At 39.9% G+C, this 13,826-nt stretch overlaps 1 protein-coding gene across 6 annotated transcripts in view; it reads left to right on the forward strand.

The window, feature by feature from the left end:
* The window catches only part of RPRD2 (regulation of nuclear pre-mRNA domain containing 2), a 98,464-nt gene that overhangs the window by 65,533 nt on the left and 19,105 nt on the right, over window positions 1-13,826 (forward strand). For 4 of the 6 annotated variants that reach the window (XM_053590682.1, XM_053590678.1, XM_053590681.1 and 1 more), the window contains exons 3-6: window positions 8,906-9,006; window positions 10,151-10,228; window positions 11,495-11,547; window positions 12,630-12,756. In XM_053590682.1, the coding sequence (XP_053446657.1) occupies window positions 8,906-9,006; window positions 10,151-10,228; window positions 11,495-11,547; window positions 12,630-12,756 (359 nt within the window). The remainder of the gene's footprint in view (window positions 1-8,905; window positions 9,007-10,150; window positions 10,229-11,494; window positions 11,548-12,629; window positions 12,757-13,826) is intronic. The other 2 variants (XM_053590683.1, XM_053590679.1) reach the window with 1 other exon arrangement.

Raw genomic sequence — 13,826 nt, forward strand, 5'->3', positions numbered from 1 at the left:
TAGTGTGCTCCCACGTAATGGGCACAATGTAAAGGTATATGGCACACCTCCTGGGTTTGAGGTATAACCAGAACAGGTACAAGAGGGACCATACTTAACAAACCCAAATATTGTAACCTAATTGTTTGTACCCTCATATTAATCTGAAGTAAAAAAAATGAATAAATAGGCTCAGCACCCATAGCTCAGTGAGTAGGCCTCCATCACATACACCAAGTTTGGCGGGTTCAAGCCTGGCCCAGGCCTGCTACACAGCAATGACAACTGCAACCAAAAAATAGCCAGGTGTTGTGGTGGGCACTCTACTCCTATAGAGTAGCCAGGAGGCTGAGGCAAGGAGAATCTCTTAAGCCCAAGAGTTTGAGGTTGCTATGAGCTGTGGCGCCCCAGCACTCTACCCAAGGCAACATAATGAGACTCTGTCTCAAAAAGTAAAATTAAATTAAATAAATAAATAAAACTAACATAAAGCTGTATATTATTAGCCCAGGGATAGGCAAATAAACCGGTGGAATATAGTAGAAATTCTAGAAATAGACCAATGTATATATGTATATTTGACCTATTTATGGCATTGAAGGTAGTGTAAAAAGAAAAAATTTTATGTTAGTAATGTTATACAATTGTCTCTTTATGGAGAAAAAGTGAAATTAGATCTTACATCATACATAAAAATTAATTCCATGTTAATTAAATACCTAAATGGTAAATGAATTATACGTCTTTTTGAAGTATAGGAGACTATCTCATGACTTACCTCATAAGATTTATAATCTTAGCTACATCAAAACCAAGACCTTCCATTTATCAAAAGATAAAGAGCATGAGAAGACAAGCCACATAGTGGAAGAAAGTATTTGCAAGGCAGTCAAGAAAGGTTATATCCAGATTAAAGAATTATAAATTAATAAGAAAGTGATTTTAAAAAATAATATTTTATCTGGCACTAGTATTAGAGGCTGAAACTGAGAAAATGATTTTCCTTTGAAAATAGATATAAATAACATTTTAAAGAAAAATAGACATATAGGTGGTGTCTGTGGCTCAACGGAGTAGGGCACTGACCCCATATGCCAGAGGTGGTGGGTTCAAACCCAGCCCTGGCCAAAAACAGCAAAAAAAAAAAAAAAAAAAAAAAGGTAAGAAAAATAGACATATAATGCTTAGTGAGAAATAGTGGCATTGTTCTACATTCTTACAGATCTCTTTAATGTCTAGCTTAATAGCAGATGATAACTTCCTTTTTTTTTTTGTAGAGACAGAGCCCCACTTCATCACCCTTGGTAGAGTGCTGTGGCGTCACTCGGCTCACAGCAACCTCCAGCTCTTGGGCTTAGGTGATTCTCTTGCCTCAGCCTCCCGAATAGCTGGGACTACAGGCGCCCACCACAACACCCAGCTATTTTTTTGTTGCAGTTTGGCTGGGGCCGGGTTTGAACCCACTACCCTCGGTATATGGGGCTAACGCCCTACTCACTGAGCCACAGGCGCCACCTAGATGGTAACTTCTTAAAGTTGTCGCCCTGGGTAGAGTGCTGTAGCATCACAGCAACCTTCAACTATTGGGCTTAAGCGATTCTCTTGCCTTTGCTTCCCAAGTAGCTGGGACTACAGGCACCCGCCACAACGCCTGGCTATTTTTTGGGTGTAGTTGTTTGGCAGGCCCGGCTGGATTCGAACCCACCAGCTCCAGTGTATGTGGCTGGTGCCCTACCCGCTTGAGCTACAGGCACCAATCTAACAGATGGTAACTTCTTTATCTACTTAATGCATTTGGTCTGTTGTGATGTCTCATGTCTGATGGCCCTGTAACTGCTGAGCTGACTACTGTGTAGGTCAAGTATCAGTCAGGAGTGAAAACCCATGCACCAGTAATTAAAACATGGAAAATTTAATACAAAGAACTGCTAGGTGTAGGTTTAAGTAGCTGACTACCAGAAGGAATAGAAGAGGATGCTAAGGTGTGGTAGGATGGTATGTGCGGAAAGCAACTATACTGTCCTACCACACTTTATTAGCATTCTCTTTTATATCCTCTGGACCTGGGGGAAAAGTGAAGAAGGAGCCTCCTGTCTCTTAGCTGAGATCCAGAGCTGAGCAAAGAGTGGATCGCTATAAGAACATGCTACCTGCCACTGTGAGCTCAGCTACCTGAGGCACATGCTACTTGCCAAAGAAACAGGCTAGAGCATCCGTCATTGAACTGCATGCATCATAAGCAGCCCTTGGCTGACATGCACTCCTGTTCTAGGATCCACTTGAGAACTGAGCACCAGAGAAGAATCTGTGCTGTCACTTCTAGCATCAGTGTTATTCCATGGCCCTCTACTGGCAGAATCTAGCACTGAGCCAAGAGGAATTGGAGTTATCGTTGGAGATTCATTGAGAGTACAAGAAACCAGATTACACTGATTGCATTTGTTAGGTAAAGTCCCTCTTACACTTGTGGAGTTTGCAGAGTCTTGCTCCAGCATCATAAAATGAAGCAAAGAATGATAGATATAGAGCTGGGAGACAAACAAAAAATTAATAACTGGCACTGGTTACCTTCCAGATAGGGTAAGAATGTTAAAGCCTATCTTTAGCAAGGTTAGTAAGACTGGCATAATAGGAGCTCTGATTCTATTGGCTTGGAGGTTGGTTGGTACAACCCTTTTATTTCTTTTTTATTTTATTTATTTATTTATTTGTTTATTTGAGATAGTCTCACTATGTCACCGTCGGTAGAGTGTAGTGGCGTCATGGCTCACAACACCCTCAAACTCTGGGACTTAAGTGATTCTCTTGCCTCAGCCTCCCAAGTAGCTGGGACTACAGGTGCCCACCACAGCACCCGGCTGTTTTTTTGTTGCAGTTGTTTAGCTGGTCCAGGTCGGGTTCGAACCCGCCACCCTCAGTGTGTGTGTCGCTGTATCCACTGTACTACGGGCACCGAACCTGGAGAATTTTTATGGCAAATTGTTGTTCATGGTAGTAAAAATTAGGAGACAATTCTGGTTTATACGGTAAAGAAGCAGTTAATCATAAAAGTTCACCATCTCAGATAGATGGCCCGGGTCGGGTTCGAACCCACCACCCTTGGTGTGTGTGGCTATCGCTGTAACCACTGTGCTATGGGCACTGAACCTGGAGGAGAATTTTCACAGCAATTGTTCATGGTAGTAAAAGGAGACAATTCTGGTGTTTACGGTAAAGAAGCAGTTAATCATAAAAGGTCACCATCTCAGATAGATGGAAGGGATGTGGTCTTGAAGGGGGCAAGTGAGGTCTTCAGAGGTAGCAAATTTTAAAATTTAACCATTTTGAAATGGAGTGTAAAGTGGAGCGCACAAAAAAAACTGATCTACACCATATAAGGCCAACATGAGAGTATCACTTGAGCTCAGGAGTTTGAGTTTTAGGGGTTTTTTTTGTTTTGTTTTTTTGTTTATGAGGCAGAGTAGCTATCACCCTGGGTAGAGCGCTATGGCATCACAGCTCACAGCAACCTCAAACTCTTGGGCTAAAGCAATTCTTTTGCCTCAGCCTCCCAAGTAGCTGGGACTACAGGCGCCTGCCACAAAGCCTGGCCATTTTTTGTTGCAGTTGTCACTGTTGTTAAGCTGGCCCAAGCTGGTTTCAAACTTGTCAGTGTTGCCCCGGATAGAGTGCTGTGGCGACATACCTCACAGCAACCTCTAACTTTTGGGCTCAAGCAATCCTCTTGCCTTAGTTTTTTATTTTCTTTTTTTTTTGCATTTTTTTGTCCAGAGCCTGGTTTGAACTCGCCACCTCCGGTATATGGGGCTGCTGCCCTATTCCTTTAGCCACAGGTACCTCCTTCAGTTTTTCAATTTTTAGTAAAGACGGGGTCTCGCTTTTGCTCAGGCTGGTCTCGAACTCAGAGCTCAAGCAATCCACCTGCCTTGGCCTCCCAGAGTGCTAGGATTACACTGCGCCCAGCCAAAGGAAAAGTTCTTGAAGGAAATGAAAAGTGCTACTCCAGTGAACACAGTGAAACAGCCTTATTACTGATAGGGAAGAAGTTTTAGTGGTCTGCCAGCCACAATAGTTCCTTACACCAAAGCCTCAGTTCTGTGAAGACTGAAAAAGGAGAAGAAGCTGCAGAAGTTGGTTCAAGATGTTTGAGGAAAGAAGCCATCTCTGTAACATGAAAGTACAAGGTGAAGCAGCAAGTGCTGATGCAGAAAGCTGCAGCAGTCTATCCAGAAGACATAGCCAAGGTAATCCGCCAAACGACAGATTTTTTTTTGTTTTTTTTTTTTTTTAATTTCAGCTTGCTTGTTCATTCTTCTTCGTTGGAAGTACTCTTTTTTGTTGTTGTTGTTCATTTTCTTTTTCCCCTGGCGATGCTCTTTTCCTGTTGCCTCCCCAGTAGCTGAGATTACAGACGCCCACCACAACGTCTGGCTGTTTTTGATGTTAGTAGAGACGGGGTCTTACTCTGGTTCACTGTTGCTCATACTGGTCTCAAACCTCTGAGCTCAGGCAATCCACGCACCTCGGCCTCCCACAGCACTGTCACTACAGGCCAAACGACAGATTTTCAACGTAACTAAAACAACAGTCTTACATTGGAAGAAGATGGCATCTAGGACTTTCACAGCTAGAAAGGAGAATTCAGTGACTGGCTTCCGAGCTCCGAAGGACAGGCTGGCTCTCCCATGCAGGGCTAAAGCAGCTGGTGAATTTGAGTTGAAACTAGTGTTCATTTACCATTCTGAAAATCCACGGGCCCTTAAAAATTATGTTAAATCTACTCTGCCTGTGCTCTATAAATGGAACAACAATGCCTGGATGACAGCACATCTGTTTACAGCATGGTTTCCTGAGTATTTGAAGTTCACTGTTGAGAGCTACTCAGACAACTTGTCTACTCACCTAGGAGCTCTGATGGAGACATTCATGGAAATTGTTGTTTTCTTTTTTCTTTTCTTTTTTTTTTTTTTTTGAGACAGAGCTTCAAGCTGTCACCCTGGGTGGAGTGCCGTGGCATCACAGCTCATAGCAACCTCTAACTCCTGGGCTCAAGCGATTCTCCTGCCTCTGCCTCCCAAATTGCTGGGACTACAGGCACTCACCACAATGCTTGGCTATTTTTTTGGTTGCAGTCGTCCTTGTTTGGTGGCCCGGCTGGATTTGAACCTGCCAACTCAGGTGTATGTGACCGGTGCCTTAGCCGCTTGAGCCACAGGCACCAAGCTGAGATTGTTGTTTTCATGCCTACTAACAGATTGGTTCTGTAGCTCAGGGATCAGCAGTAATTTTAACGTTCAAGTTTTATTCATATTTATTCTCTTATAAATAAATTTCACAGGGCAGCGCCTGTGGCTCAGTCGGTAAGGCGCCGGCCCCATATACCGAGGGTGGTGGGTTCAAACCTGGCCCCGGCCAAACTGCAACCAAAAAATAGCCGGGCGTTGTGGCGGGCGCCTGTAGTCCCAGCTACTCGGGAGGCTGAGGCAAGAGAATCGCTTAAGCCCAGGAGTTGGAGGTTGCTGTGAGCTGTGTGAGGCCACGGCACTCCACCGAGGGCCATAAAGTGAGACTCTGTGTCTACAAAAAAATAAATAAATAAATTTCATAAGGCTATAGCTGCCATTGATAATGATTTCTCCGATGGATCTGGCAAAATAAATTGAAAACCTCTGGAAAGTAATTAACCAGTCTAGATGCCATTAAGAACAGTTGTCATTCATGAGAGATGGCTCAAATGGAAAAACAGGAGTTTGGAAGAAGTTGATTTCAGCCCTCATGAACAACGATGTTAAGGAGGTTCAAGACTTCAGTGGAGAAAGGAACTGTATATGATAGAAATAACAAGATAACTAGAATTAGCAGTGGAGCCTGAAGATGTGACTGAATCACTACAATTTAATGATAAAACTTTATTTTATTTAGACAGACTCTCACTATGTTGCCTGGGTAGAGTGCAGTGACGTCACAGCTCACAGCAACCTCAAACTCCTGCGCTTAAGTGATTCTCTTGCCTCAGCCTCCCAAGCAGCTAGGACTATAGGTGCCCACCACAACACCCAGCTATTTTTCATTGCAGTTGTAATCGTTGTTTAGCTGGCCCTGGGCCGGATTTGAATGCACCAGCCTCAGTGCATGTGGCCACACCATAACCACTGTGCTACAAGCACTGAGCCACATGATAAAACTTTAATAGATGAAGAGTTACTTCTTGGTGGTGCCTGTAGCTCAAGCGGCTAAGGCGCCAGCCACATACACAGAGCCAAGACCTTCATCTTTTCAAAATTTTTTAAAGAATTGGCTAGCATGAGCTTGGCATCTATAGCTCAAGCCACTAAGGCACCAGCCACATATACCAGAGCTGGCGGGTTTAAATCCAGCCCAGGCCTGCCAAACAACAATGACAACTACAACCAAAAAATAGCTGGGTGTTGTGGGAGGCGCTTGTAATCCCAGCTACTTGGGAGGCTGAGGCAAGAGAATCTCTTAAGCCCAAGAGTTGGAGATTGCTATGAGCTGTGACATCACTGCACTCTACCCAGGGCAACAACTTGTGACACTGTCTCAAAAAAAAAAAATACCTACAGCAATGCTGTATGTACTTGGGAGGCTGAGGCAGGAGGGTTACTTGAGCTCAAGAGAGTTCAAGGTTAAAGTGAGGTATGATCATGCAGCTGTACTTCAACCTAGTAGCAGAGCAGGACCCTGTGTCTAGATTTGTGTAGTATAAATGCATCTTTTATATGCACCAAGAAACCAAAACATTTGTGTAATTCACTTTGTTGTGGTTCGGAACCAAACAGGCAGAGTATATAGTCTGTCTATTCTGCTTAATAAAAACTTCCAGGAAATTATAATTTCTAGAGATTTAATACAATTTTTTATTTCCTGTATATGTTGTTCTTTGGCAAAAAAAAATTCTTTGTGAGCACATGATGTATGGATTCAGACTCATATTTTCTTCAGAGCATATGAAGCTGAATGCCTTATTATTTGTTATACTTCAGTCTTCTTATGGTTTGGTCAATTCACATATGGAAAGGTTATGTTTCTGTTTTGGCAGATCTGTTAGAACATTAGAATGGTCTCTGTTGTTTGGCAGATCTCTTAGAATGAAATTTTCTTTACCTTTAACTCCATTCTTCTGTTTTTATTTTGCATCCTCGAGATGCCTTCCTTACTGTGGTTGTGCCTTCCTTGTGTTTTTTTCTGTTTATTCTACCGTTCCTCATGAGACATAATTTAAATCTTTATAGTAAATGCCCGTAATTATTTCTCATTCAGCCCTGTTAACTTTTTTTTTTTACATGAAATAGCCAACCTGAACCCAGAAGTTCATCTGTTAACCAAACTAATAAACTAATGCCTTTCCCTTCTTCATTCTAAATGGGTATTTTTATAGAGTTATATGATAGCTTTTTAGAAAACATGTTAATGGGGGACCACAACTGGAGCACATTGCAAGTACAATCTATCTGTGTAGAACACAAGTTGGATCTATCATGTGTAGAACACAAATGTCCTAAAGCTATAATTGGGTAAATGAGGTGAAAGCTATGTTATTAGTATAATGTAAATACTCCAGTTTGTACAAATAATCAACACAATGAAAATGGCATAAATGTATTTATGATCTATGTACAAAAGACTTAATAAAAAAAAAAAACATGTTAATGGCTTGGTGCCTATGGCTCAAGTGGCTAAGGTGCCAGCCACATACACCTGAGCTGGCGGGTTAGATTCCAGCCTGGGCCTGCCAAACAACAATGAAAGCTGCAAACAAAAAAATAGCCCAGCGTGTGGTAGGCGCCTATAGTCCCAGCTACTTGGGAGGCTGAGGCAGGAGACTCGCTTGAGCGCAGGAGTTGGAGGTTGCTGTGAGCTGTGATGCCACAGCACTCTACCCAGGACAACAGCTTGAGGCTCTGTCTCAAAGAAAAAAAAGAAAGAAAACATGTTGACAATGTGTGATTGAATCATGATTTTTTTTTTTTTTTTGACCAAAACTTTAAAAGAAGAAAAGAATAATCATATCATTGTTAAACTTTGTCTTCTCATTCTGTACTAGTGTAATCATTTTTTGGACCAGGTTAATCCTTGTTACATTTCATCTTGTTCAAGTCACCCTATCTTTTGGAATGCTAGTTGTAGCAGTTAGCACATTGACTAGCTCTCAAAACCTTAAAAACCTTCGATATGTCATCCATAGCTTCATCTATGTCATTTATTAAAGTGTTAAATAAGTGTTTAATATTTCTTTAGTATCCGACATTGTAGAAAAAATAGGTCAAAAATAAACATGAGCGCTGGGTGTGGTGGCTTATCCCTATAATCCTGGCACTCTGGAGTTTGAGACCAGCCCGAGCAAGGGTGAGACCTCATCTCTACCAAAAGTAGAATGGGTGTTGTAGCAGTCCCACCCACTTGAGAGGCTGAAGAAAGATTGCTTGAACTCAGGAATTTGAGGTTGCGGTAAGCTAGGCTAATTCCATAGCACTCTACTCAGGGCAACAGAGTGAGACTCTGTCTCCAAAAAAATAAAATCAGAAGAAATCGGGTATTTTTGAGAAACAGTCTCAAGCTGTCGCCCTGGGTAGAGTGCTGTTGCGTCATAGCTCACAGCAACCTCAAATTCTTGGGCTTAAGCGATTCTCTTGCCTCAGACTCCCAAGTAGCTGGGACTACAGGCGCCCGCCACAACGCCCCGCTATTGTTGCGGTTGTCGTTGTTGTTCAGCTGGCCCGGGCCAAGTTTGAACCCGCCACCCTCGGTGCTTGTGGCTGGTGCCGTGACCACTGTGCTATGGGTGCTGAGCCCAGAAGAACCTTTGAAAATAATTTTGTTGACAACTTCCCCCCCCCCCCCAGCTTTCTAGCTTGGAATAAAAGTCAGTATTTTTATAATATATATATTTATTTTTTCTACTTAGGGATCCATCTGTTTCTAAGTCTATAGAGCGAATCTTTAAAATCTGGGAAGATAGAAATGTATATCCAGAAGAAATGATTGTGGCATTGAGAGAAGCTTTGAGTAAGTATTTGTTTCTCCCCTAAAAGAAAAATAGTTAGTCTTTATAACTATATATTTTATAGATTTGGTCATGCTTCATAATAATGAAAAAGTTTTGGATCTGGCCCTGACTGTTTAAAATTAAATACTTTTGGGGGAGGTTTTGGTGAAGGGAGGGTAATGGAATGGGTGGGGCCACATCTACGGTGCATCTTAGAATGGGTACAGGCAAAACTTAATAAATGCAGAATACAAATGCCTATATACAGTAACAAAGAAAATGCCATGAAGGCTACATTGAACAGTTTGATGAGAATATTTCAGATTGTATATGAAACCCGCACATTGTACCCCTTGATTGCACTAATGTACACAGCTATGACTTAACAATAAAAATAAATTTAAAATAAAAAAAAATACTTTTTAAAATGTAGATTTGTTTGAATTAAAATTGAAGTAGAATTGATTTGGGGGATGGGGTTGGATTTTGTTTTTATTAACTACATAAAACATCAAGTGATGATAGGCATCTGATTATTTTCCTGCATTCTTTCACTGAGTGTTCCAAGTGGTTCATTGTTTATTTTTAATCAGTACTGCCCTATACTCGTACTGTTGGCAAATTTTTGGACAGGGTTTCAGTTCTCACTAAGCTGTTTGGTTGTAAGCATTCATTGGTATTCTTCACATTCTTTTGATTCAGATTTGCAGTAAGTTGTATGCTTCTTTTTTAAAGGGAAAAAAGTTCTTATGTATAGTCCTTAGTTGCTATGTGTTAGATGCATGTAATCAAGTCATTGAATAGACGTTGGCGATAATCTGCTACCATGACCATCATTTAACTAGAAGTTTGCTTTAAAATTTAATAGCATGTTCTAAGAAGCTGTTAAATGTTTTATTTCAATTTGTTAACTGGTATTTTTAAGCATTCTGACCTACCCTTTTTGGAACTGATATTTCATCAATTATAGAAATCGTGTTTATTTGACAGCTTCTTAGATTGGTGGGAATTTCTATTTTTTTCTATAAAAATGAAAGCAAAAGAAAGAAAGAAACAACACACGGTCTCGGATTGCCCTTTTTCGTGCTACAACTTTGGCTCTGAAGTGGACAGACAGAACAGCTTCCCATAATGCCAGATTGCAAAAACTGAAATGTTTTCCAGGTACCACTTTCAAAACTCAGAAGCAGCTGAAAGAAAATCTGAACAAACAACCGAATAAGCAGTGGAAGAAATCACAAAGTAAGGAACAAAATCTCAACTAATAATAAAATTACCTCCTCTTTTTGGAGCAGAAGAAAATGTAGACCATTTGACATCGTACCTGGCATAAACCATGGGCAAGCCTGTGTTTTCCAGGCTTGGGAGGCTCCCAATGACTTACACTAAACAAGCCATCACGGAGTTACTTCTTAAAAAAACAAACAAACAAACACTTTTAAACAAAAGGAAATGCAGAAAAGGGTTTAATTGAGTGAAGATTCAAGAGTAGTTGGGGGATTGAATGAAGAAAAAAAAGTGCTTGATAGTACCCAGGCTTATTCTCAGGTTCAAAGATATATGAAGTTAGAGACAGCTGGCATTAAACCACAGATCTGAAGAGGAGACTAGGCATTAAGAAGCATTTCTATGGGAACCATGAAATCCTTCAGATTTGGGGATATACTCTGCCAAATTAGACATGGGCCTCAAATCCTGGCCAGAAGCTCATTTTCTAACTGGAGCTCCTGTTATGTTTATCATATTTACCCAGCATGAAATCAAGGGAGTGGAATACTGCATGTGATAGGCTGCTGTGGGCACACTGAGCAATATTGAGAGAGACTTGAAGGTATGGAGGGAACAAGGTAAAAGACAGAACTGGGAGGTAAAACGAGACACTTGGGATGGCTTTGCTCCAGCGAGCATGTGGTACTCATCATGATAAAGGGAGTCTTCTAACATCCTTTTGGTCATAAGTTGCATGCTTAGGAACAAGAGTCATCATTTCAGCCAAAGTTCAACCACAGTGGTAATGTACTTAGAACTTTCCTTGCCTATTTTTGCTATGAATTGAGTCAGCAGAAAAAGGAATTCAAAGCTAAATACATAGGAATACAGTTGATGTTTTTAAGTAATTTTCTTCAGCCAGTGCTCAGGGGTTAATTGGATGTCCTGTTACTGAAGAGACTTAATTTGAGGTACTGAGATCTTATACTAGAAAAGGAAGGTTCTTCACGTATCTCAATATCTTCAAATCAGTAATTCTAGGACTTTATGACTTGAAGGGTCTGTTGGAGGTAAGTGGGTTAGGCCTATCTAAATAGTATATTTTTATATTGACCATGCTTGGGAGTTTTTAAATTTCATAGTCCATTATTTCTTCTCAGAATTACATTATGACTTAAACGTGCATGTTTGCCTTATGTTGAAAGAGTACACCCTTAACTGTAGAGCTAAAGTTTTTCCTGGGTAGTATTCAACTCTTTGTGTCTATATTCTTAATGACCTCTTACTTAATTCCAACAGCATCCACAAATCCAAAAGCTGCTCTCAAGTCTAAGATAGTTGCTGAATTTCGAGTAAGTTATAGACTTTAATATTGCAAAGCATTATTCACCCTTTTTTCATAACATTAGTATTTATTGCTTTATATGAATACTGTATTGAAAGCCCAAGCATTCAGTTTACACACAGAAATTATACAATTATATACCGCTTCACAAAGGCAGCGAACACATTACATTCTACAAAATCTACCTTACAGAAATTTAAAAATTCTAAATATCAAAAAGTACAGCTGAAGAAACAGGTATAAATTTGGCAGCCAGTAATTTTGACAGGGAAGTTGCAGCTTAAATGACTTTAAATATGTAGATTTGAAAAAACTGAGTTTAGAGTAACCATTGTGCTTTGTGTTGATCTGAAAAATATAACACTGGCTGTCGAAGAAGCATGTTCAAAAATATTTAATTCACTTCAAAATGTTATACAAATTATGGTAGTTTCTATGCACCCCAAAGCTTCAGTCATTTAGCTCAGGTACATTACTAAAGTAATAATTCTTCCAGTAGAGTGGTGTTTCCATTATTCACCCTTTTTGTGTTGCAGTTTTCTATATAGTCTCACTAAGATATATTTTTATTCAGTTTTACTTCAGTAATGTTTGAACTGTTCTTAAGAAATTCAAATTGAGATCAGATTGCTTGGAATTTTATTTGTTCCACGAATGGGAGAAATAACCTTCTGTCTATCACCAGCTGAGTTCTATATTGAATTTATGCCACCAAGGGCGTTTATCTTTCTATGAAGCTCTTCTAAATTAGAATTTGCTTAGAATATCAGAAGTCTATGTTTACATACTTAAAATTTAAAGAGGCTGTAAATGGGCCTTTGTTTCGGTCTTAACCCTTTATTCATAAACTAGTCTTGAGTAATTGAGAAAAAGGATCTTTTACAGTATATAGCCAAAAATACGGTTCTGACTTGAAACTTTGATCACTGATACTCCTATAAATGAGGTAAAGTAAATGGTTTTCCTCCTGTCAGAATTTTGTTAAGCTGTCTTTTTTGAATCGGGTTGTTTTTTTTTTAAAGAGGGTGAAGTTGAATAAGTGTAATTGAATGATCTTACAAATGAATTTTGATTGTGGTCTGTGTTCAGTCTCAGGCCCTAATTGAAGAGCTGCTGCTATACAAGCGCTCAGAAGATCAGATAGAATTGAAGGAAAAACAGTTGTCAACTATGAGGGTAGATGTGTGCAGCACGGAAACTCTCAAATGCTTAAAAGGTAATACATTCTTTTAAACAGAATAATTTAGTATTTCTTTTCAGATCTGTCATTTTCTGTAGCCAGAGTGGTTTACCTCATAAAGAGAACCTTAGGTTTTGGTACTTCTGGTTTCTCAGGTGGTGATTTCATGTATATAAATTTTGTAAGTAAGTTCTTATCCTTCTCACATGTAGTACTTTCTTAGTATATTAGGTTATATATGGACCATGGTATTTCACATGTGCAGTTAATTATTGAGGGTATCCTCTTTGATAAGGTCACTGTAGAACTTTATAAAATCTAATTAGTCGCTGTCTTTTCCTTACATTGTGAATTGTAAATCATACTCATGATTTATTAGAATGTAAGCCTTGTTGAAGACAGTAATTACCCTTATTTGTTCATTGCTTTCCCCTATCTCCTATAGCAGTGCTTGGCACATAATGTGTATTTTTGAAATAATGAGTAAATAACTACTAGATATTCATTTTGGCACTTCTTTTGTTCCTGCACCATACTTTAAATTTATTAAATTTAACATACATTATTCTTATCCTTAACAGCAACCCAGAAACATGTCTGAAGAGAGGGGTAGCTTATCCAAGTTACACAGTTTGGTGAGAGACAAAACCCCAATTCATGCTCACATCCAAAGCCATCATTGAGAAAGAAGTATACATACTGAATTATCAAGGATCATTTTAAGATAGGAAAGAAGAATTTTTAGTGTGACACACTGAGGTCATGTTAATTTTACTTTTCTGATCTTCAGTTTTCTTTCTTTCTTTTTTTTTTTTTTTTTTTTTTGAGGCAGAGAACTATGTTGCCCCCAGTAGAATGCCGTGGTGTCACAGCTCACAGCAACCTCAAACTCTTGGGCTTAAGCAATTCTCTTTGCTGCAGCCTCCCAAGTAGCTAGGACTACAGGCACCCACCAAAACGCCTGGCCATTTCGTTGTTGTAGTTATCATTGTTGTTTGGCAGGCCCCAGCTAGATTCGAACCCGCCACCTGTGTGTGGCTGGTGCCCTAGCCACTGAGCTACAGGCACCAAGCCTAGTTTTCTCATTTAAGAGATAGATCTCATAA

This window comes from Nycticebus coucang, chromosome 5, assembly GCF_027406575.1.
Source record: "Nycticebus coucang isolate mNycCou1 chromosome 5, mNycCou1.pri, whole genome shotgun sequence".
Taxonomy (NCBI): domain Eukaryota; kingdom Metazoa; phylum Chordata; class Mammalia; order Primates; family Lorisidae; genus Nycticebus; species Nycticebus coucang.